Genomic DNA, 26,508 nt, shown 5'->3' with positions numbered 1-26,508 from the left:
ACATGAAACATTCTCTCACTCTCTACACCCTTGTCTCTCTCCTTGTATGCGTTTCCGGCCAGAAATGCGGCTGTGCTTCCAACGTTTGCTGCAGCCGGTACGGCTACTGCGGCACCAGCAGCGAGTATTGCGGTACCGGCTGCCGTTCAGGGCCGTGCACCGGCTCCACAACGGTGGGAAACAACGGAGTAAAAGTTGGCGATATAGTGACGGATAGTTTCTTCAACGGCATTGCTAAGCAGGCGGGCGCGGGCTGCGCCGGGAAGGGATTCTACACACGCGCGGCCTTCCTTGAAGCCGTTCAGCTCTACCCCGAATTTGGCACCGTGGGGTCCACCGACGACTCCAAGCGAGAGATCGCAGCCTTCTTCGCGCATGTCACTCAAGAGACCGGACGTAAGTTTTTTTTATTTTTTTTTATTTTTTTATTTTGAGATTACATTTGTTTCCTAAAAATAGAACTTCTTTCTTTACGAGGTTGTTTCATAGAATAGAAACACTCCATTTTAGAAAACTTATTTTTTTTTTTTTTAGAAAACTTATTTCTCTTTGTGAGGTGTGACCCTTTATTCAGTAACACATTTTTTTTTTCTATCTCTCTTACTTTTCAATTTTGCATTAAAATTCGTATCATTTCAAAAGTACACACTTATTGATTTTTCCCATGAAAGATGTCATGTTGCCTTTATATATTTGAAAAAAATTAAATCACTTCTATTTAATTGTCTATAATTCAAAAAAAATTTCCCTATATATTTAACTGTATTTTGATTTCTCTATTTAAAACACTTAAACTATAGCTCCTAAAATATCATGCTACAGACTTGTGCTACACACGGGAGATAAACAAAGCTATCTATTGCACAAACAGTAAACAGTGGCCATGCGCCCCGGGCCAGAGCTACTACGGCCGAGGCCCGCTACAAGTTACGTGGAACTACAACTATGGTGCAGCGGGCCAAGCCTTAAACTTTGATGGATTGAACAACCCGGATATCGTGGCCAGAGACCCTGCTATCTCGTTCAAGACCGCAGTGTGGTTTTGGATGAATTACGTGCACATGTCTTTTACATCGGGCCAGGGTTTTGGGGCCTCGATTAGGGCTATTAACGGCGGCGAATGCAATGGCAGGAAGCCTGCCGCAATAGCTGCCCGTGTTGGTTATTATACAAGCTATTGTAGCCAATTCGGAGTTAATCCCGGGCCTAATCTTCGTTGTTAATTAAGAGAAACTATTGGAATATGTAAGGCGTAATGAGCTGATTAATGGGTTTGAAATAAACGCAGTTTGATTGATTATGCTTTATGCGAATCTTATACAAAACATATTACATATATGTAATTAACTACTCCCCATCTCATAATAAGAGTCATATTTTGTCATTTCGATCCGTCCTATATATGAATCTGTTGAGTACAAACCCATCTCACATCGGGAGTATGAGAGAAGTTGAAATGTGTATATAATTTTGTCCAACCCTAATTAATTTGAGATTATCTGAAAATGACACTTGTTTAAGTATGAAACTTTTAAAGTATGATACTTAATAAAAAAGAACAAAAAATTATTGAAAATAATGTTACTAAAGATTATGAGCCACATCAGTAGCAATAGTATAATACAGTACTATAATGCGTAGTGAAAGACTTCTGAAAAATAAGAGTAGACTCAATTAGATTATATAATTAGGGATGTCACCCGAAACCCGTGGGCCAGCCCGATATAACCCGATAAAATGAGTGAGTAAGGGTTGTAATTTTATTACCAGAATACTAAACGGGCTAAACGGTTTGGCCCAAATGGGTTGGCGGGTTAAACGGGTTGGCCCGGACGGATTGCAGGTCGGCCCGATGAGTTGCAACTTTAAATTAAAAATTACTATTAAATTTTTGGAAATTTTTTATATTTTTGAATCCTCTATCTTTCTACATAATCATTAGCCTTATTCAATCTTCATTCTATACTTTTCCACTCGATCCCACAATATCAGCTTTCATGTTCCACCTCAACTCATTATTCCATAGTCCCATCATCTGCCACTAGTGTCATACCACCACCAAAGCCAATCAAGACAAAATTAAGAAATAACTCATCAAAATCTTAATATATTTATCATTTTAATAATGATTCATGTAAGATATGATTTTTAATTTTTACAAAGAATTAGTTACGATCAATGCCAAAATAATGACACGAACACAAGCTTTAATTTATGTTATAGTTGATCGAGATGAAATGCTTCTTTCCAAGTATTATTGTAGAATACTATGAAAATATGAAGATTTTATATGATTCTAACTAAAAAGAAAAAAAATATCTAAAATTTAAAATCATTTTATAGAAGAAAATTTCGGTACAAGAAATTATTTTAGAAAGCTTTTAGGCTCGAATAGCCCGATGGGTTAGCTTAAAACCCGACGGTTTAAGGTTAGGGTTGAAAATTTATAACCCGAAAAATCTATAACTCGAATAGCCCGCACCCAAATAGCCAGACAATCCGAGTGGGTTGGCCCGAACCCGAATGGGTTAGACCGATTGACATCCCTATATATAATACAGTACTATAATGTGTAGTGAAAAACTTTTTAAAAATAGGAGTAGACTCAATGAGATTATTTTTTGGAGAAGAATATAACACAATTTATGAGTCAGTTTAGGTGTAACGTCTCGATTATATTTTCATAGAAAAATGACTCATTTTACGACTGGGCTAATAGGAGTGGACTAAAATGGATTGAAAAATGACTCATTTTTTTTTTTAAATTAGAATGTTCATAAATCACATGCATATCGGTTGCAGGTGAGTCCCGATCAAAACGATAAAATTAGAAAAATGACTCATTTTACGACTGGGCTAATAGGAGTGAACTTTCTTTTTTGCCAAATGAGGTAGAGACTTATTTTTTACTAACATAATTTCTTTTCTATCTCTCTTATTTTACTAACTTTTAGAATATTAAAACTTATGCTTTTTCAAAAAAAAATTATTTTTAAAGGACGAAGTAGCATGAATCAGTTAACTTTGAGCGGTTGTTATCTTAGAAACATTTACTTAATCGATTTGACTTTAATTCACTTAGAGAGAAATTTATTAATTAGTGACTTAATAGTTAGGCACTACAAGAAAAATGAGAGCAAGTTAAGTAAAGTATAAATATCAATATTAAAGTACTATTCCCTCCGTCCCGGCTAAGCGTCCCGGCTAAGATGACACATTGCTTAGCCGACACGGAGTTTTAGGAGTTATTGGTTAAAGTGTTTAATTGGAGAGAGAAAATGTGAGTGTAAGCATTAAAGTGAGAGATAAAGAAAGATGGACATTTTAATAAGGGTGAGAAAAGTGGTTGAATGTATTAATTGGAGAGACAAAGTTTCCAAAAAAGGAAATGTGTCATCTTAGTTGGGACAAACTAAAAAAAAAAAACGTGTCATCTTAAGTGGAACGGAGGGAGTACAATCTAACGTCCCTTCGAATTGGCGTACCTGCATTCATATGAGATATGTTTAAATAATAACATAGACAATAAATATCTCAAGTTTCTAATCTCATTTTAAGTGATTTACGTGAGTGGAGATTTGTGATAGAAGAATTTGTAAAATAAATAAATGCGGATCAATTTAGGTGATTATTCGAATTCATCATTAATTTATACATACAACATATAAACAGCAGGTAAATCACGAATTAGTTCATATACATTATATAAAAGAAAAATTAAAGTCTAATACATGAATCTATAAATTTGAAACTTACGTTTAAATTCTCCAAATAATCCATGAGACATGTGACTTCCCCATGTGTCTTGTTCTTCGTATTCAATCTTGAATTTTTTATTTTATTTCCCAACTCGATTCTAGAAATTTGTGTGGACAAAATCTATCTTGAACTATAGAATTGAATAAGAACTAAAAGAATAAAAAAGAGAGATCAATCGGCCACTATAAAGCAAGGGGCGAAAACTATGATTGATTCTTTACATATAAATAAATTGATTTATGAGTATTTATAATATCATATAATTATCTTTTTCATATCTGATCTAGGTCATTGCATACAATTCCACTTAAATTGATAAGCGTGTTTTGTAACTCTCCCATGTGGGATTTCAAAAAATTCTATCTTTATTTCTTTAATATTTATATCTTATTTCTCGTATCCTAACTAATGACTACTATGGGACAGATTAGGAATTCATGCAGAGTGGATTAGGCTACACATGTTTGTACTTTCACCAATTAAATTAAACTAATTTAATCCTAGTTAAACATAATATTATGGGTCACTGCTGAAAAAATAATACTCTCTCCGTCCCATATTATATTTGCAAGGAAGTGTAGTGCTAATAAAATAGTACTACTACATCAATTATTTTTAACAAGTAACGTTATAATTATGAGTAGAACACTACATATATAGCTTAATTAGATCATCAAACTTTCCAGCACTAATTAAACTGCAGGCGTCGATCAAGTGAGTGGTGGACAACAGCTATGGCGTTGGCAGCGTTACCACCGGTGGCGTCAGCGGCAGCACCTGTGGTGTTTCCAGTGGCACCACCGGTGGCGTTAGCGGAAACACCGTTGGCGAAACTGGACAAAATATGGCAATATTAATGATGATTAATCGCTGCAAAAATGTAGGAAGGGGTATGCATGGTAAATCAAAAAACAAAGCATCAGTTGTTGGTGTTGCAAGCAATGTGAACAAGAGAGCAACTATAATCTTCATGCTCGAATTCATAGACATGATGTATGGCTTGTTTATTTACTTACTCGATTGATGAGCAGAAATGAGACTGGTTTTCCATATTTATAGCAAACAATTAGAAGTGGATAAGTCTTCTGTATATTTTGATGTGTCATCGGTTACTAATTATAGTTAGGCAGGTTATTAATTAGAGTTTACTTCAAGCTCGGCATTTACTGTATACTAGTATATTGTTAGACTTTGAATTAGTGGTACATAAACTTAATTAGCATTGAGAATCACAAGAACACGCATAGTCTAATAAAGTTGACTAATTTGATAGTACTACAATGAAGTGCGAAACAAATTTCTCGTTCTATATATGTAAGACGAAAAGAGTTACGGTTATGGACATGGTGAAGTATGAATTGCTCCTATTAAATAAATAGTATAAAAAAATTATTCCTCATGTGTTGTGGAGTATTCAAAATATTACTCTCATGACGAATGGCATGATAATAATTGGTGGAATTTGTTGAGTGTAATAAATTAAAAAGAAAAATATAATTAAATATTTTAATAACAAAGAGAATATTGAAATTTTATTTTAAATATTGAAAGATGACATTGATTAAGATAAGTAGTGTACTTTAGTTACAAATCTAAATTAAAAGGCTTCCGTTGGCTCGATTAAGCTCAATTATAGTCACGAGTCTACTCTATCTATCAACAATTGAAAGATATATTGACTAGATTAAGATAGTACATGAACTAATTTGAATTGTAGTTTAATCAATTAGAAAGAACTATATATTTAGTCTCTGAACTTAACTATAATATTAAACACGAACCATATTTTTAAAAAATATTATCACACGTAGATTATCCCATGATTTAATGGTGAGATTATTGTAGCAGGAGAAGGAGAAGGATGACTATGACTAATTATCATAAGACTATTCACCTAGAATTAAATAATGGGATTTAGTAATAGGGCACCCACAGCGCATCGCGTGGGTGTCTCCATCCCGTCTCGTTGCCATCTCGTCTCCGTCTCGTCCCGCGTCTCATTCCGAAGAGGAAGCTGGCGAGACGTCTCGCCACGCACCTTGGCTACGTGGCGAGCTGTGGTTCGTGCGTGACGCCCACTCGCCGGCCCGCGAGTGGACGTCGTTTATGTGACATCCCTAACCCGAAACATGCATCATTTTACATATTTACACATTTTTATTTATTATTATTACATATTTATATTATTGCTTGCACAATAAATATTATATGTGTGATTATATATACATATATATATATTAAAATACTAAATAGTTAAGCTAAATGCATGAGTAATAATGTGTGCATGTAAATATATATATGTACGTACTAATAGTCATATTAAATTTCTTTATGTAATTGTTCTAGTATTCTTTTACTATGACTTTTGTTTACACTTATTTTTATAATTGATTTGCTCTTATTGGTATAATTGATTATGGCAAAGATATATGTAATATTCTATTTTTAACTTCAAATTCTTGAATTCATTTAACAAAAGGTGAGCATGACGTGTAAAATTTTATTAAAATACACGTATAGAATGTGCATGCAAAGTTGATAAGTGTAACCTTGTGAATTAGCTTTTTTTTATTTAATTACATGATCTAAAATAATAAGTTTATTTTATATATATGTATAGGAGAGGGCACGTGTAATTCCATGAATTACTGCATGTCTTGTATCCAGGTGGATTAGTGAAACCATATACAAGTGGATTAATTAGTATGCTCACTTATATAGTGTAGAAAAAAAAGAGAGGAGAAAAGGGTGTAAATTAGAGAGAGAAAAGGGAAGAACGGAGCAGAAAATATATGGCATATTCGTGTTAAATTAGGAGGCGAAATCAGGAGTTTGAGTAGTTTATCTGTCGTAATCAGGTGCGTATAAATCACACTTTTAATTTTACATATTTTATATGATTGATTGCTATGTGTTAAATTGGAGTAAATATTTGAATTATATGATGTGAGTCTGAAATGGTCATGTGTGGAGTATTTGATATTGATGTTGTGAATGATGTGGATATGTGATTTGTGCAATGAATATGTTTATATTTAGTATTTGTGTTAATTAATGGAATATATGGATATGTAATTGGTGCAATGGAATGATGGATACATTTGATGTATGGCACTGGAATCATTCGAATCATGAGATTAAAGAGGATATGTGACTGTCTTGCTCTGGATCTGATATACAATGGCAAAAGACCTACGGGTCATATACAATGATAATGGACCTACGGGTCAAAGAAAATATACAAAGAGGGGCCTTCGTGGAAAGGTCAAATCAAAGAGGGGCCTTCGTGGAAAGGTCAAATAATAAAAAAGGAACATGCAGGTCGTATACAATGGAAATCCCGGGCAGATACCAGGCTTGCTCAGTCACAGAATATTAAAAGGATCATAGGCATATGCATATGACTCAACTTATTTTTAACACAAGTATACCCGCAAGTGTACGGGGCTAATGTAGCAAATAGTAAGCAAAAAGTATCGTATCCACAAAGACAATGAGTGTCAATCTAATTACCACGAACCAACCTCAACTACTATCTAGATGAATCGAAAAGTTTGGGTTTTCTAAATCTACTTAAAAGCAAGGTAAAAACAATTAAAAACAAATAGAGAACTAAAAGCAAATAAGAAAACGGATGTAGATCAAAGATGAGAAGGGTAGAATCCTACGGGATCGATAACAACTATCCTATGCTCAACTAATTTCCAACCTATGCCAACAAAGGGTCTCAAGGGTTATTAAGCTATCACTAAGGTAAAACTATATCTTTTCTCAAAGCATATAATTTGTAGATTGCTACCTAGAACCGAAGTCTCCTTCCTAGAACTAAGGTAACAACTCCTAATAGCTCCTAAGATACTTAGCTTCATTCAAAGGCTCAAATCTCTCGATTATATTGGCAAAGACGTCAATTTCTTCTCTTTTAAATTAAACTACTCACTTCTCAGTTCTTGTAGTAAAATCCACATGCATTTATAAGGTGATCAGTCAAATAAATGTATAAGCACAGAAGAAATCAAAATAACCACATGAGCCAAGACATAGAAAAAGGAAATCAATTAAACATAAGAATCATTGTATCTCCCCCGTAGAACTCTACGAAGGATTTAGCTACTCATGTTCAACACAAAAGTCAAAGAAATATTCAAAGAAATATTCAAAAACATTGTTTGAACAAGAATAAAACTAAAAGTAGAAACTCCTAGAATTGGATTGGGCGGATTGGAGGTCTCGTCTTCAATCTTGCGATGAATACTCGTCCTCTGCTCGTTCTTCTCTTCTTCCTAGGTGAAAAAGTAGTATTTTTGGGGTTGAAGGCGTGTAGAATGTTGTAGGAGGCGTTTCCTAGGCATATATATACCTAGGGTTGACTTTGGGCCCGAAATAAGCTGTCCGACGAAGCTGGAGGGTCGCCAGGTTGGGTGTGCGTCGAAGCTGGCGAGCTGCTTACGGCGTTTTTTTCGTGTTTTGCTGGCGGGTCGCCAGGTTCGTTTGCATGCGAACCTGGCGGGTCGCCAGCTATGTCATTGCTCTGCGCAGTCTTGGTAAAACGGTCATAACTTCTTCTACCGAACTCCGATTGAGACGTTTAAGATATTCACGCGAAGCTCTTTCGAAGACGAAGAGAATGGTATGCATTACATGCGAATCGGACTTCAAAATCTCCAGAAAAGCTGTCTCGAACATTGAGCAGCTGCACATCCACATATTTTGTACATTTTTCTACACATTCTTCACAAAATGGTCAAAATACCAACATAAGAGAAGTAGCTATAACCATGTCTCAAAGTTCACAATATATGATCAAAACCAAGTAAAACTACCCTCTAAAATCATGTAAAATCCAAGTGAATCAGCATATGAATATTAAATTATTTATGATGTTTATTACTTCCGATGATATATTTTGGTGAAAGAATGTGTTTGATATTGGTGTGTGAAATTAAAGGTAAGATTTATATACACTGAGTTGTGGCTCATATAAACCACTAATATTTTTCAAGAATAAGATATCAATGATTCGTGGGTTGATGTGAGTTACAATTATTATAAGGGTCGACGGCTGACACGTTTTGACAACTTCTCTTCCTCATCATTTTTGCATTTAGATAAATGTATTGTATATGGAGTGGTGAGAGGGTCCCACTACGGTTTAGAATATTTTGAAATATGTACATGATAAATGTTGGTTTTTTGAAATTTTATAATATGTGTGTTTTATTTATTTGAAAGTGTGGATTATTTATTTTAAAATTTTGAATATATTTAAAGTAAGTGCGTACGTCATAAGGGTTAAGGTGTGACAGTTTATATCCGTTAAAATTCATTTTTTTTTTTTATTTTTTTTTAATTCAGAAAAATTCAAAGATTAAAAAAGAATATATTAAAAAAATTCCAAAAATTATACTACTGTTTTTTTCAAATTTGTAATTTTTTTTCAATTTTTTTAAAGCCTCCAATCACTTCTATAAATACCAAATCATTCCCACAAATTATCCACCATAAAAAAACTCTCTATTCTCAATCAAACACTCTACATTCTTTTAGTTTGAATCAAAACATTTTAAATTATAATTTTATTTTATTTAATGAAGTGTGCTTTTTATTAATTGGATTTGTTGAAAATAAAAATAAAAAATGAAATTGAATGAATAGTTAAGAGATGAGATGGTTAAGAGATGGAGGGATGTAGGTGCTATCTTTTAGTTTAGAAATAAAGTGAAAAAATACAGTGGAGTCCATGAATAGTGAAGAGATGAGGGGATTAAGAGATGGATAAGAGATAGCGTTGTGGATGGCCATGTGAATCAATCGTGAACATATTCAATCTAAGATATAATATTGAATTAAATAATGGGATTTAGTATTATGAATCAATCATGAACATATTCAATTTAAGATATAATATTGTCAATCAAACATCCCCGATAACTCTCTCATTCAACTTATTATCTTCAACCAGTTATTGAATGATATTTCCTCTGTCCTCTCTCCCACTCCTCTCCTCTCACCACCTTACTACTTTGATTTATTAACATGACGTGGTTTATTCTCGTGAGTGTAATATAGGAGTAATTTATGTTATTTTGTTGTTCGTTGATAAGACTCGTTTCATGCCTTGATTATGGGTAATTTCTGAGATTTCAATGAACTAATACGTATTTGTAAGCTCAGGTGTGTAGAAAATCTACCGGACCCAGGAAAAAGATGCAAATTGACCAGGCAGATGGAATCAAAGGGATTTGAAGTGGAAAGTGTCAATTCGCCATACCGACCTAGGAGGATACGAAAGCAATGGTGGGAGCCGTTGTGAAGCGAAGAGCATCTTTTGAAGGATCTTTTAGGAGTGGCAAAAATGACAAATAAGCGAGGAAAAGTACCCTAGAAGTCCGAGCCTCAACTATAAATAGAGACGATTATCTTGAAGAGAGGCATCTCCACTTGTAGTTTTTCGCTCTTTGTTCACTCCTCTTCATCACTCATTTCACTTCACACACATATTTTCTCTACGCACTTGGGAATAGGTTGAAATTCTGGGTGTTTTGTGGTGGTTTAGTTCAGTTCAGTAGTGCAACACCATTTCCAAGGGGGCGAAGATACAATCTATTTATATTTCTATTGTTTTTACGCCTTGAACTTCGTTGTTTTGGAAGCTCGGCGCTGGCTGTTCTGTTTGAACTTATTTCTGACGTTATGAAAGTTTCGGTATATGTTTTATCTGGTTTTGATGCTTTGATGTTGGTTTTTACTGATTTGGATGCTTTTTACAATTGATTCTTGATTTGGAGTTGAAATCGGTTGAATCAGAGTTAAATTGTCGTTGAATTTGTTGGATCTGAATTGTAGAGTTATGGATCTGAATGTAGCAGAGTTGAGATCAGGTTGATCGGAGTTGAATTATTGTTGGAGTTGTGGATCTGAGACGTGGTGTTTTGAATTTGCATGGTTTGTTTTCTGATTCTGCTCGAAATAGTAGTTTAGATCTGGTAGTTTTATGCTTAGTCGTCGTGTTTGAAGTCGGATCTGAGATTGCTTTGTTTTGATATGTTGATGCTCTGTTTCGTCTGAGTTTATGTTAGTTTACTGAAGAAGATGAAGTCTGTAGTTAGTTAAGGATTCGATCTGCTTGTTGGTTGTTCGATTACTTTTTGCAGCTTTTACTGTCACCGTAGCTAAATCGGGAAATTGGTCCCCACTGTTGTTTACGTGCTTGTTTAACCATTTTGGGAAATCTTCAACCCAACCCAATAGTTTAGTTGTTTGAATCTCTCTAGTTAAATTTCATTTCCTCGAGTCATGCATGCATACGTACTTTTCCCTATTTCCTAGGTCTAGTAGATAGGTTCTTTGCTTTTTATTCTGTTGAGACTAGTAGTTAAAAACTTAACCCATGAGTTGCGTGACAGTAGCTAACCCCCTTCCAAATCCTCTGAATACTTGCTAAACCCCTCCGTCTCTGTGGGATTATCTTTACTTCCATATACTAGCCAATAGTATAATGGGTTAAGGTTTTGAAGTGGTTGAGAGTGCACAAATGACAAATTCAGATAGGTTTATGATCTGCTAGACCCTGCGGTTTGGTGAATTCTCTGGACCTGTTTGATTGAAACCCCTACAACACATACACATCACATTCACTCTCCACTACCTTCCATTCGTCTCACTTTCCTTTTACAATAAGTAGTATTACCCATGTTATGCATAGAGAATAAGAATTTCAAATAATGAGTACAAAATATAATAAATATATAGAAAATAAGAATTCAAAGCAATGTGAAGATTTAAAAAATAGAAATGTACTTATCTTGTCACTCTAAATGAAGAATTTATTACTCCTTAATGAATGAAATATTTATATAATTTAAATTTATGATATAAGTGGAGTAAAAACAATAAAATTAATGAAAAAAGAAGATGTGTAACTAATGGTCAAAGAGTATGAGTTAATTAGAATAAGATATAGAAATAAATTAAGAAAATATGTGTGCGTAAATATCAAAGAGTAGAAATCAAATAATTGAATAAGAAAAGTATAATAACAGTATATTAGATATATTAAAAAAAAACATTTTAATTAAGTGAATGTAAATTTAAAAAAATATTAGTTAAAGCACTTTAAAATATCTAATATAGACAGACAGAGCAATCACACTTCAATGACACACTACAAAATTATGCTAGATGAATAAATTTGGAGAGATAAAAAGAATAAAGTAACTGATAAGAATAAAGTAAGAGTATTATCTAAAATTAGTGATGGACTCTGAATATGTAAAGAGTAAACATTTTACTATGAGAACGGGCCGATAAAATGAGACATCCAAACTGCATCTTTTTAAATCCAGTAAATGGCTTTCACAATATTCTATGTTTTGTCGTAAATTGTCTAGATGCAGCTGTTAATTGACAATCATTAAAAGGCACGACTTTCGTACCTTTTCTTGCTAAAAATGGTATTTGTGGTATTTCAACCAATTTCCACTATATATTACTCTATTTGTTCTACAATAAAAGTCACTCTAATTTTGGGCACAGATTTTACGAAATGTAAAAAATAGTGGATTGGGAAAGTTAGTAGAATATGAGACACACTTATTTGTATTGTTTTATTATAAAATATGAGTAAAGTGAGTTAGTGGAATGTAAGACCTACTTATCATTTATGGTAAAAATGAAATGTGACAAAAATGACAAAGTGTGACTCTTATTGTGGGATGGAGGGAATAGTATATAGTATGTGGTAATTTACACTACTATTTATATTATAAGAAGTTATACGAACTTTATAAGTTAATTTACACTACTATCTATAGTTTCATCTAGTTTTGGAATTTATTTTAATAAACTTAGTAGTATTATTTAATTAATTGGAAACTAATTAAAATATATTAAATTATAGACTAATTAAAATGTATTAAAATTTTAATTGAGTAAATATAGAATAAAAATGGTAAATATTAAATCTTTATGTTGTTGATTAGGTTGTGAATTATTCTTAGAAAAAGTATTGCAATAAAGGATTAAATTTCAATTTTAACCTAAATAGAAGGCAAACTAAATTCTCTTGCACAATTTCAGTTTTAATCCAAATAAAAGGTAAATTAATATATAAATTTAATATATTGATTAAAAAATTTAATTTGAAAAATATATATGGAATATTAAATATATCCAAATTAAACATATGAATAATTTAAATCATAAAAATTTAAATCTTGTTTGAGAAGACAAGTTAGAAATTTTGTATTATCCAGTAATCACATTTTAGTTGACTATTTAAACCGTTTAATTTTAGACCATAGCATTACTTGATCTACATAGCCAAAGACTAAATAAAAATTAATATTGGAAAGAAGTACTCCCTCCGTCCCACAAAAGATGTTACACTTCCATTTTTAGAAAAAGTTTCCTCTCACATTAATATAAAATTATATTTTCTCTCTCAATCTAACACACAAAATAAAACCTCCTAAAATCTCGTGCCATCCCACAAGTGTGACGTCTTTTGTGGGACAGAGGGAGTATTATATTGGAAGACTAAAAATAAAGTAAAGAAATAAAAGACACTTCATCTTTCCAATTTCCCTCTAAAAAGGACATCAAGTTCTTTTCACCCACTTGCACTTTAGATTACGATAAATTATACATGGGCAAAGTCATGGGTATAATTATACAGGAAACCAAATCACTGGACTGCGAGTAAAAATTTCATGATCCTTACATATCAAGTTGGCATAGTGAGTTAGTGTACCTCACCAATAACTCTGACAAATAAAAATAGAAAAGATCTTACATGCCACCACAAATGAACACCAGCTCCATAAATCTAATTGCACATAGTAGATATGTACTCACGGAAAGTGACGTTATATTACTAATATTAAATATGGAAAATATCATCATATAATATAAGAATAGGCATGCAATATATATGCATATTGACCTTTTAATGTAATAGTTAATATTTTACGCATAAAAATTTAATCATTCTGTATTACATTACTTTTCATGCCAAGAAAAAAATTAGTATATTAAAATTCCTTGATAGTAGTACTATTTTGAGATTTTATGAATAAAAACTTTTTCATTTTCTTTTTTTCTTGTTTTGTATTTTTATATATACAAAAAATTTACACAAATAAAATTATGAATATAACTTATAATTTGTTAGCATATTAAGTAATTAATTATAATTATCAATATTTCTTATTATCATGTAAAAGTAATTCAAGAAATTTATAAAGTAAGAAAATAAAAAATCATTTGAAAAATATTAGTACTAGTATTTTAAATAGAAATATTTGATGATCACTGAAAAGTTTAGTTTCTTCGACTGTAATATGATTTCTTTTTCTTGGCACGAAAAGTAATGCAATATGATTACTTTTTATATGTAAAATATTAAGTACTTACATTGATAGGTCAATAGGGATGCGTTAAAATAACAACACTCTTAAAATGACACTGTGACACCACGCTAGACTGCAATATTATATATGCTAGACTGCAATAGTATAAACGCTAACATCAATCTATAGCAATCTATAGATTGCAGTCAGTGTATTGGATATTGCAGGCCACGTCACCTTGCAGTCTAGAGTATTGGATATTGCAGTCTAGAGTATTGGATATTGCAGTCCGCATAAATTCACCCTTGTGAATTTTTTATGATTACCACATGACCGCTGATTATTCGTCCACGTGTACAAATGATTGGCTAAGAATGGTGGTATGATATTATTTTAAGAGAGGTTGTCATTTTAACACATCCCTAGGTCAATATATATACATATATATTGTAATTATATTGTACGCCTATTTTACGATGATATTTTCTAATTTAATAGTAGTAATATAATGTCACTTTCCATGATTAATACATGTCTATTTGTGCAATTAAATTTTTTGAATTGGTGTTCATTTGAGGTGGTATGTGAGCCCTTTTTTTTATTTCCATTTGTCAAAGAATTATTAGTGAGATACACCAATTCACTGCGCCAACTTGGTATAGATGGAATATGGAATTTTCACTTATGGGTAGCCTCTAGGCCGTTAGAAAGTAGCGTTTTTTCGGAAACTCTAGTTCAAATTGAAGCCAAGCCTCATCTCCCAAGTATAAATAAGATTTAATAACAGATTAAAAGACTTTTGCCAGATGATAGAAAAAAGAAAGCTTGAATGCGACTACACTGAAGAGCTAAAGAAAGAATTGAAACTTCCATCTACATAGTAATTTGTCCATGGATGGATCTTTGTGCTGGTCTGTAATATAGAATTTAATCTGTAGTGGTAATACATGTAGGCCTATGAGATGTGAACCACTTATTCTGGTTGTTCAATTCCCCAACAAGTGATCAACTGCTGGGGAACGTAAAACAAACACAATCCTTAGAGCATAAAAAACTTGTTCAGAAAATAGGATACATGAAACTAGCAATCCAAACTAAATTAGGAATAGTTCTTCCATTTTTGTGTTTATCTCAAGTTTCGAATGACTCCTTGAGAATGTATATAACTCGATTCTAGCCTGGTCCGGTATAGAATGAACTTATAATCATGGAATCAACTCGATCATCAGATTAATCAAAACATATTTTAGAACTAGATTCGATAAGTAATAGCCAACAAATTAGAATTCATTTAGCAACTGATTTTTTTCTACCATTTGAACTCATTTCATTTTCCCCACCATTGTGTGAGGGGTTCCAATAGAAGTCCTTTCATATAGTTTGTCCGTAAATTGGTTGAAAAAAAGAGAGATTAAATCAAGAAAAGAAGTAAGAATTGAAATAATAGTTCGGAACCTTGTCTTTTCGATCTAGTTTATTTATTTTACCATAGCGGTATAAATTACAAATAAAATGATATGTGAAAGTGTTGAAAAATAAAATGCGGAAAATAAAATATTATTGCAGAAAGTAAAAGACGGGGAGAACTTTAAAGACTACATTGTGAATGACTTGAATTTTTAATTCTCTCAATGGTTACACAACCTTTTATAGGCACTATTTCTAGCTATACATGGAAAATATATTCTAATTCCATAATATCTTCTTGATTTGATTTTCCATAATCTTTAATCTATTTCCTCTATTATTCTTGCCATATCTTCATGTCTTGATTCCTTGTTCTCCAAGTAATTGATTTCTCCATTCCAACACTCCCCCTCAAGTTGAGTATCGAGTTTTTCGACACTTAACTTGCACGATCTTTAGTTTGATAAATAGTTTATACTCGTATTTAAGAGTTCTTCAATTTCCGTTGACAGTTTATGCTCGTATCATAGAGCTTCTTTAATTTTCTTCATTGAAAGTTTAGGCTCTTATCAAGGAGCTCTTCATTCATCATTGATAGTTTAGACTCGTTTCAAGGAGTTCTTCAATTTTCTGTTGACGGTTTTAACTCGTGTCAAGGAGCTCTTCAATTTTTTATTGGCAGTTTTAACCCGTGTCAAGGAGCTTGTCAAAACAGTTTCTACTCATATTTAGGAGCCATCTTAGATAGTTTTAACTCATATCAAGGAGCTACTCTAGACAGTTTTTGCTCGTATCTAGGAGCATCAGACAGTTTTGACTCATGTCGAGGAGCTAATCTAGACAGTTTTTGCTCGTATCTAGGAGCCATCTTTTGACTCTTGTCAATCCATTACAACTCAAACTATGAGCCTATTATTTTCATTTCTTTTCTTTCTTGAGCCTAATAACCACTGGGCCCAAATTTACTTTTCCATTTTAGAAACTTAACAATGAAGCAGCAGACTTATCACAACGTCTCCTTCCTCTTCTCATCCCGGAGAACAAGTACTTGCATTACCAACAAGCATACCATCATAGCCTATGTGGCTTTTCTTGCGTTGTTCCTTCAACATCCTCTTTTGGCAACAGGTTCTCGACGTGTTCCTGACGACATCCCATTCCCACCAGCTCTTCACAGTGGTTGTGTGGCGACGCTCTCTCTCCCCCTCGCCGCGCAGACGTTGGCTGCTCCGCCTTCGCCCTCGGAAATTCTCTTCTTGATTCGGAGATTGAATCGTTTGGCAAGTGGCTGATATCTCCCCCTCGGCCAAACGCTTCATCCATTGTAACGTGAGTTCGCAGCCTCTCCTGGCTGCCCCATCTTCGACAGTAGCATCTCCTCTCTCGGTGCTGCTCAGAATGCATCTCAAAGATTCATTCCAGGCATTGGTGTGTGGCTAGCCATATGCAGCTTTCTCGCCCTCTCACCGTTTGGCCGAGGCTTTCAACGCTATTTCCTCAGTTCGGAGGGGAGTAGAGGACTTATTCGGTTGGTTTGCTTCCTTTCGCCCTCTGCCGGATAATTCGTCTACTTGTCCTCGTTCTGTTTCACTCTTTCTTCTTGTCGTGCCTTCTTCTCTTCTCTTTTTTTTTTTTTTTTTTTTTTTTTTTTTTTGGTTTTTTGGCTGTCACATCTCCAGCTTCCTCCGAATCTGGTGAACTTGGCTACCACTTGCACAGCATGTAACCTTACGCCTTACGCTTCTTAGTGAAAGCAATGCAGATCATCCAAGTGTACGCATCAGTAGTGGTCACATTGATATGAGCCTTAATTACCTTTCTCCTTACAAGTGCTCCCGTGATAAGTCCATACCCCCAAAGTGATCTCAACATTATTTCCATGTATTTCTTTAACTCTCACTCTCAAGCGGATGCATTCTTTGTATCCACTTTACGGTGACAGCCTCTCCCCCTGTGGCGGATTCCGCTTTAGAAGCCGACACAAGCTGTCTCCGGCAAGTTTATCACCGCGCATCTCGCAGTGATCAATTAGCTTACTTCATTCTCTGTGGCCATCTTCTTGGCATCCTTCAAGGCACCCATCTTTGGCCTCCATCATCGGCCGATCGATCTCTCCAACGGGTTTCCCTTGGACCCTTTTCGGCAGCCCTTCTCGACAGTGGGCTTCTCTGCCCTATCTCTCGATGGTTTAGCTTCCTCATCCTCGGCGGAATTGTTCGGTTGTTTAGTTCCTCCCCTCCTCAGCCGGACAATTCGTCAACGACAAGTTTCTCAACCACCTGGCTTTAGTGGTTTTCTCAACCTCTTTCTCGGCAAGAATCTGCTCGAACGGGCTTCTCCTTGGATGTTTCTTTCAACTTCTCGATTGTGCCAATCTCCAATTGTTATATGGATCTTGCACCTATTTGATTCAGTGTAGAAAACAGAGCCGATCATCTTTCCTCCATATTGAGGAAACCCAAAGTTCCCAATTGCACTTTCATAAAATTCCAAATTTCTATCTCATCCTTCTGTTGGTGGCTTTCTCAAGGGCCTCTCTGGCCTTCTCCTTCCCTGCAGCAGAGACAACATTTTTGGTTCCATGGTTCTCCAGCTCGGTAATTTGAACTGGTAATATCACGGTAATTTGAGATTATGGGATTTTTGTTTTAGGGGGCTTTGGTTTATAGATTTCTTGGCTGGATATTTGGTGGAATTCACGGCTGGTATGGGAAGAATATGGCTACGAAGTTGTTTTTTTTTTTTTTCCGAGACAGTGATCGATCCTATGATCGAACCTGCTCTGATACCATGTTGAAAAATAAAATGCGGAAAATAAAATATTATTGCAGAAAGTAAAAGACAGGGAGAACTTTAAAGACTACATTGTGAATGACTTGAATTTTTAATTCTCTCAATGGTTACACAACCTTTTATAGGCACTAATTCTAGCTATACATGGAAAATATATTCTAATTCCATAATATCTTCTTGATTTGATTTTCCATAATCTTTAATCTATTTCCTCTATTATTCTTGCCATATCTTCATGTCTTGATTCCTTGTTCTCCAAGTAATTGATTTCTCCATTCCAACAGAAAGTTCATATCATAGACGAATTAATAAGAAAATAGTTCATACTTTTGAGAGAGAGTTTAGTCATATTTCCCCTCGTTCCCTTATAGTTGAGTTTAAAGTATCATGTAACCGCCCTGAAATTTCGTAAATTAGAAAATTAGATAAAATGCAATAGACATCGATAATTAAATTAGAAGTCTGAATGAGTGAAAGCTTTGGATTATAAATGTGTTTATATTAATATTAGAATACTACAAAATAAAGTCGTGGGGTTTTGAATTTTAGAAATAAATATGATTTGAAAAAAAAAGAAATGAATAAAAAGAAAAAAAAAAGAAAGAAATTAGAAATGAAAAAAAGGAGGAAATATCATTCCCACACCTTCGACACTTTCAATTAACACACATTGATACATACACCACCGCCATGGAGATACACACACAGCGACGTTGTCGCCTCCTTCCGGCGAACGACGCAGCACATTCATTTTCGTCCCTCCCTCTGTTTCTCAGCCTCTCTTTTGTTGCTCAAACACACACACTCCGGTTTCCTTCCCTCTCTGGGTCGCTGCTGCCCGGCAGATTCCGGCGTGTCATCGCCATTTTTCTGACCGGTCTAGGCTAGAATTATCTCTCCTTTACGTAAGCAACCTCTTACTTGTATATCTTCTTCTTGAATTTAAAACTAGGGTTCATAATTATGTTTTCCCCAATTTGCATTTTGAACAAATCTGGCGAAACTCTAAGCTTTTTATAGCTAATTTCCCCAAAATGGAAGTTTATCTTGACGTGTGAATGATTATTATCTTTAGTTTGTGAATTTTGTTATGCTACTTGGATTGATTTTAGAATTTATCTTATAAAAATGATTTACACCTTAATGAGGGGAAATTAGTATTCTTGGCACGATAAAAATTGGGACAACGTATAGCTAAGCGTGAAACTTGATGACGCTGATATATTTTTGGTTAAAGATGTTCATGATTAGTGAGATATGCAAGTTTAGGAATATTTACTACTACTACTAAATAAGCTTAAGTCAAAGTTGGTGAAAAATAGTGAATCTTTGTGCTATCTATCTTATTTAAATTATTCTTAGAACTCAAGTTTCTAATGTTATAGTTACAATTGGCATATTTCTTTTTTAATTCTAGAGTAAAACTTAGGTTCCATATTTGTACTGCACTTTTTTTAAAATCCGAGTTTAGGAGAGACGCATTAAGGTCATGCGTCTCCTTTTAATGAAACGCACGAGCGTCATGCGTTTTAGGGTAAGACGCATAGAGATCATGCGTCTTTGAATTTTTTTGAATTTTTTTTTAATTAGAAGACGCATAAGCGTCATGCGTCTTAGGGTAAGACGCATAAGCGTCATGCGTCTCTTCGTCGAATTAAACATACGCGAGCAGAGGCAGAAGCTTCATTCTGCGTAGGAGAGAAAGGGGCAAGCGATTTGTTGGTCGATTTCCGGCGATTCTCGCCGATTTTCGGCCATTTCCTCTTATCTTTCGGTAAGTTTTGTTCAATCTTTCAACATTTCTCACTTATTCGTTGTTTATTGCATAACATTAGATTTTCTGATGCCAAACTTGTCAAATTTACTAAATTAGGGTTTATAGAAAAAAATTGTCTCTAATTGTTATTATGTTGTATATTTTTTTATGCAGAAATGATCCCAGTATTTGTGAGTTTGTATTGGGGTGGTAGAATAGTTCAACTTCCTCAAGTGGGTATTGGTTATGATCCACCTCGTGCGAGAGGCTCTATCGTATTGAATTCATGTGTCTCATTCTCTGAATTAGTTGCAATGATATGTGCTAAGATAAGAATAGATATGAATCAACATTCCATAGAAATATCATGGAGGCATTGTCTCTATGGTACCGGTATGAGTTACATATGTACTGGGGTTGACAGTGATGACAGTGTGATGTTTGTGTTTAATGAGGCTCAAAATTCTACTCGTCATATTGAATTACTTCTTGAGTAATCGCCTTTAAGAAATGTAGAAATCCCACCAATTGTTGATTACGGTGTTGGATCATCTACGAGGGTTTGAATATATGAGCTTTGATTGTGGTATGAATGAGCAAGCAGATGTTGCTGATGCTTCTGATGTTGGAATGAATAATCAAGTGAATGTTCAGGATAATGTTGATGTTGATGTTGTACGAAGAGACCGTGATCCACCACTGTCGTCTTCATCATCTGACACTATTTTAAGTGATGATTCTCAAGCTGCTGATATTTCCAGTGATGAGGAGGTAATATATAAACCCGTCGTGCAAGGTGAGCAACCACTTCCAGAATACGATCACAGTGGGGTGAAATATTTTTGCAAATTACCGAGTGGTCCTTTTGGAGTACCCGATGTTGGTAATGAACACAACACTATATGGCTCGTGCACGAGTGCTCCTATGAACGACGGCCTCAATGTGGGCATTCTTTCCCACGCTCATAGCTGCAGAAGCACCATAGGCCCACCCAACTCTTTCCTCTGCTCTATGGAAGCCCCACACAGATAATGATACAGGTACGACAAAGCCGCACTACCCCAACTAATATTCTGCACTTCGTCCGGATCCACCAATGCATTCAGCCACATATAAGGAACCTTACACCCCGTGGTGTCTGGTAGAATGAGTCCTCCTAACAAGATTAGGGCATGGATACGTGCCCTTTGGATATACACATATGTAGGTAGGTCATCATCCAAAGGTATCCTCGTTTGATTGATCAGAGTGGTCATCAACAAACCGCCTTGCTTTGTCTCTGACCCTGTATCTGGTAACCATCCCAGCAAAGCTTGGCACTTGCTAGGCCAATCGGGATATCCGACATGATAGTCACGACCTGTGAAAACATGACCGTCCGCTCTCAAGCCCCAAATGGCTTGCACATCTTCTAAAGTCACTGTCGCCTCTCCAATCGGTAGATGGAAAGTGTGCGTTTCCGGCCTCCAACGTTCAATCAAAGCCGTGATAAGCTCATTGTCGACCTTCATCGACTTCCCACATTCAATCACGCCTTTGAAACCAAATATCTCAAGCCAATACATCACATTCTCATGAATATCCACATCCCAAGTCTTACTTTCCGTTCGTCGAACTTTGAAAACATGTGTTGTGCCATCATTCAGTAGTTTATTTGAAATGTGTTTTCTCTGAAGAAATGGCACTGACGGATCTTCGGGTCCATATAATAACGGTCCGCTAGAACTTGAAGTTGCCATCTAATCTAATGACATATTCACAAAACAAAAGTTACAAACTCACATTTAAAAAGATGGAGACATGAATATAGAACAATAAGAATCTCGTACACTTAAATCATCTCCCAAAAATCATGTGTAGATCAAGCTTTTTGCGCAAATATTCTATTTCATCATAATTAAACTACAAGCTACGGCGAACTCAAATTAATTAATTAATAATGTATCTCATGATTCTTATCTATAAATAAGGAATTGCCTATTATCCTACTTGATCCAAACAAGCAAAACAAAGTCACATAATCATATCTCAAAGAAGGGAAAAATGGTTTACACAATATCACAACCAAAATCACAACACCAAGCATCTCAAACATATCAAAAACTATACTATAGAATCAATTTCACCAATAAAATCCATTATAACTAACAAAATAACAAAACATCAGTCAAAATTGAACAATTTGTAATAAACCCTAATTTACAAAATTGGGAGAAATCTACACAAAATATGCAGTAAACACGGAATTAAGGGATAAATATTGAAAGATTGAAGAAAACTTACCGTAATATGTTGGAAATCGGCGAGAATCGCCGGAAAATCGCCGGCCCCTTTCTCTCCTGCGCATAATGAAGCTTCTGCCTCTGCTCGCGTCTGTTTAATTCGACGAAGAGACGCATGACGCTTATGCGTCTTACCCTAAGACGCATGACGCTTATGCGTCTTCTAATTAAAAAAAAAATTCAAAAAAATTCAAAGACGCATGATCTCTATGCGTCTTACCCTAAAACGCATGACTATCGTGCGTTTCATTAAAAGGAGACGCATGACCTTAATGCGTCTCTCCCAAACTCGGATTTTAGAAAAAGTTCAGTACAAATATGGAACTTAAGTTTCCCTCTAGAATCAAAAAAAAAAAATACCCCGTTACAATTTGGTCACAAGATGTAGGTTTGGAATTTTGAGCATGGACAATATTTTGAATAAGCTAGGTATGAAAGTGGTTAAAAGAAACCAGGAGAATATGATTCATATCTGAAGTATTTTTGTAATGATGTTGAAACATGAAATATTCTATATGTGAAAAGGTAAGGTATCCCAGGCAAGGAGGAGCAGGAATCTGGAATTTCGATGTCAACACTATTTGGACTCGAGGTAGTGTATTCTACATTAGGTCTTAATTCCTGAATTAAGTCTGCGTAATTGCATATAGAATATTATGTGCTAATCGGTGATACCTTATGTGATTTGTATAAGTTTCTTATGACATGAAAAAAATGAGAATCTTGGATATGTGATGGTATCGAGAGAATTGGAATTTATCCGTTTATTTGATATGATACAGTGTGAAAAGATGCTGCAAATCTGTTTATGTTATAGTATATTATTGGAAATATGCATTGAGATGAAAATATGTATACTTGACGGTGTTTTGGCCCCGTGTTTTGTGGGTACAATTGGTATGCCATAGGACAGTATCGCTGCTGTGATCTCTCGTCTTCTGGATAACCGAAGTGAGGATTGACATCTGATTGCTATCCAATCTATCGTCTCTGTCTGATATACACCCTAAATGGGTGGTCTGTGCGGAGTCATGTAGAGGACAAAATCCGTGTCAGTTCTGACTAAGCTCTGTTTCTGATCTGGTCCGCGTCCCCTAGTTTGTCACTAAGCACTTAAAGGGGCTATATGTGTTTGAATATGTGAAAATGTTGGTGATCTGCATATGTGTTGCATATGTGTTGGTGACTGGATAGTATTGTTATATATTCTGTATTTCACTCGATCATTGGTGTTATGTACTTCCTTCGGTCCCTATTAAATGTCTCATATTTTACTTTTCCTACTTTTAGTTAATGGACCCACATTCCACTAACTCATTCTACTCACAATTATTATAAAACTATTATATAAAAGTGGGGTCCATATTCCACTAACTTTTTCCATCCACTTTCATTCACAAAGTCAAACAATTTCTTAAAACCAGCACCGGTCAAATATGAGACATTTAATGGGGACCGGAGGGAGTAATTTATTTTGTATTCTCATATGTGATTTAGTTACGATGTGATACGTGATTATGAATCTAATAAACTCCATTAGATCAATGTTTGATCACATAAATGTAGTTAATAATTAATAATTAAAAAATGTATAGGTTGCACAACGTTACTTAACTTCGAAAATTAGGCTTTAATGTTGAATATACTACTGAGCTTGTCGAAGCACACTTATTTCTTTTCCCCTGCGGATTAGATGGTCTCAAGTCAAGTCACTAGCCAACCCTTTTGTACTTTGGTAATTCTTTTGGATATGCTAGATGTGGCATGTATAGAACTTAGAAGTGTAATGTAATTTGGATGTTTCTTTTACTACCTCAAGTTTTGTTAAACATGTATTTTTGCAAATAGTTATCAAGGTTGCATAAATATATATACAGAATTTTTAGAACAAGTTTATGCTCTAATTCTAGATATTATTTAGCAATTTTCTCATTTGCCAAGTAGAAAATAAGGCATCTATATAAAAAAATGGATTTTCTTTTAATTTGAGATTCGTTCCGAAATGTGATATTATTTATTCAATTACTAGATTAATTGCATAAGGGGTGTTACATATCGACAATAGGATTATGATCAGTGTCGAACTAATTTCTAGCGCCGAATTGTTTAACCCTTCATTTTCAGTTCGTTTTTGTTCATTTTAGAACATTATTAGATAACACAAAGTTCATTTTTAATTCATTTTAGTTCCTTTTACAGTGAGTTCATTTCTAGAATGAACTAAATGATGTTAAAATGAATTCCGTGTTAATATGTGTTGTGTCGACAGTTCAACACTAGGAATGAATACTGCATATATCACAACCCATGGACAGTATACAACAAAGTTTGACTATACTTCAGAAATTATCATATATATCTTTATTTATATTTATATATACTGAAAGGGTAAAGTACAACACTTTATTCTTGGTAACAAAAATTTGCACCAACATAAACTAGCAATCACTACATGTGTAACACTCAGCAAGTAGCTTGTTTCTGATCATATCTTCTTGAGTAAAGTTAAACTTGATGGATGAAAGATAACTGGTGGCTTTATCAAGAAAGAAACATGTCTACACAGAATAGAAACTTGAAATTTAAACACGATATTCCTGTAAAGGAATTTATTGTATGTTATCAAATGGAGTATAATATGAAGGTAATTAAGGGTGGAATGTTTAGAAAGATTAAGATGGAAGTGGTGTTGGGCAGTTGAGTTAGAGACGAGGAACTTAATGGTGGATGGGGGGAACCTAGTTGAGGGAACGCGGAGGTGGAAGTGGAAGTGGAAGTGGAAGTGGCAGCGGGAACCGCAGGAGTGGGGGTGGAGGCGAACGAGGTGAAGGTGGTGGAGGGGGTGGGGAACGCAGAGGTGGGGGTGGAGGGGAACGAGGTGCAGGCGGTGGCGGGGGTGAGGAACGCGGAGGTGGGGGTGGTGGCGGACGAGGTGAAGGTGGTGGCGGGGGTGGGGAGCGTGGAGGTGGGGGTGGAGGCGGACTTGGTGAAGGTGGTGGCGGGGGTGGGGAGCGTGGAGGTGGGGGTGGTGGCGGACTTGGTGAAGGTGGTGGAGGAGGACGAGGTGAAGGTGGAGGTGGGGGTGGAGGTCGTCTAGGTGAAGGTGGTGGCGGGGGTGGAGAAGGTGAAGGTGGTGGAGGTGGCCGAGGTGAAGGTGGTGGCGGCGGAGGAGAACGTGGAGGTGGTGGCGGAGTTCGTCTAGGTGGAGGTGGTGGAGGCGGCCGCGGTGAAGGTGGTGGCGGGGGTGGAGAACGTGGAGGTGGTGGGGGAGGTCGTCTAGGTGGAGGTGGTGGAGGTGGCCGAGGTGAAGGTGGTGGCGGCGGAGGAGAACGTGGAGGCGGTGGAGGAGGTCGTCTAGGTGGAGGTGGTGGAGGCGGCCGAGGTGAAGGTGGTGGCGGGGGTGGGGAACGTGGAGGCGGTGGCGGAGGTCGTCTAGGTGGAGGTGGTGGAGGAGGCCGAGGTGATGGTGGTGGCGGGGGTGGGGGTGGGGAGCGTGGAGGCGGTGGTGGAGGTCGTCTAGGTGGAGGTGGTGGAGGCGGCCGCGGTGAAGGTGGTGGCGGCGGAGGAAAACGTGGAGGTGGTGGAGGCGGTCGAGGTGAAGGTGGGGGTGGAGGTGAGGGTGGTGGCGGGGAACGCGGGGGTGGTGGTGGAGGCGGTGACGGTGGAGGGGGTGAAGGTGGTGGTGGCGACGGTGGAGGTGGTGACGGTGGTGGCGGTGACGGTGGTGGCGGTGATGGTGGAGGCGGGGAACGAGGGGGAGGTGGAGGAGACGGACATAGTTTTATAAGATGTGGAAATGTAGAACATAGTAGTGGAGTTATTGGAGGAATTGTGATAGTGGCATTGGCCGAAGTAGCCAACAATGCAAAGAAAATTACAAACACAATATTCCTTAATTTGTGCTCCATACTAATTTAGTGCAAAAAACCATTATAAAGTTTCCATTTATATAGGGCTCACTACACACAACTTTGTATTCCATGAGAAAGTCACTTATCGAAGTTAGGTAGAGTAGATTATGACATGATTTTAATTTCTGTTACATAATTTTAAATAAAGGTTTCATTTTTCTTATGAAGTACTCTCTTTATCTCATTATACGTAACAAATTTATTTTTCACACATATTTTTAAAAAATAATACTCTCTCCGTCTTAGATAA

The 26,508-nt window shown here is 35.8% G+C and overlaps 2 protein-coding genes and 1 long non-coding RNA gene across 3 annotated transcripts; 2 read left to right on the top strand and 1 right to left on the bottom strand.

The window, feature by feature from the left end:
* On the top strand, window positions 1-1,300 carry LOC125198885 (chitinase 5-like). The gene is made up of 2 exons (XM_048097133.2): window positions 1-396; window positions 823-1,300. The coding sequence occupies exons 1-2, from the start codon at window positions 3-5 to the stop codon at window positions 1,221-1,223; spliced, it is 795 nt and encodes a 264-aa protein (XP_047953090.1). The 5' UTR covers window positions 1-2; the 3' UTR covers window positions 1,224-1,300.
* A 15,966-nt stretch (window positions 1,301-17,266) lies between these two features.
* Window positions 17,267-23,568, top strand: LOC125206163 (uncharacterized). Its single transcript, XR_007173909.2, has 2 exons — window positions 17,267-19,213; window positions 22,873-23,568. It is a non-coding gene; the product is annotated as an uncharacterized LOC125206163 (long non-coding RNA).
* A 1,114-nt stretch (window positions 23,569-24,682) lies between these two features.
* On the bottom strand, window positions 24,683-26,296 carry LOC148931499 (uncharacterized). The gene has a single exon (XM_089063446.1). The coding sequence runs from the start codon at window positions 26,253-26,255 to the stop codon at window positions 25,086-25,088; it is 1,170 nt and encodes a 389-aa protein (XP_088919572.1). The 5' UTR covers window positions 26,256-26,296; the 3' UTR covers window positions 24,683-25,085.
* Window positions 26,297-26,508: the final 212 nt, after the last annotated feature.

This window comes from Salvia hispanica, chromosome 2 (genome assembly GCF_029641045.1).
Source record: "Salvia hispanica isolate PSC_SH4W2 chromosome 2, Shi_PSC_v1, whole genome shotgun sequence".
NCBI classification, from domain to species: domain Eukaryota; kingdom Viridiplantae; phylum Streptophyta; class Magnoliopsida; order Lamiales; family Lamiaceae; genus Salvia; species Salvia hispanica.
This window is presented reverse-complemented; position numbering and strand designations above follow the sequence as displayed.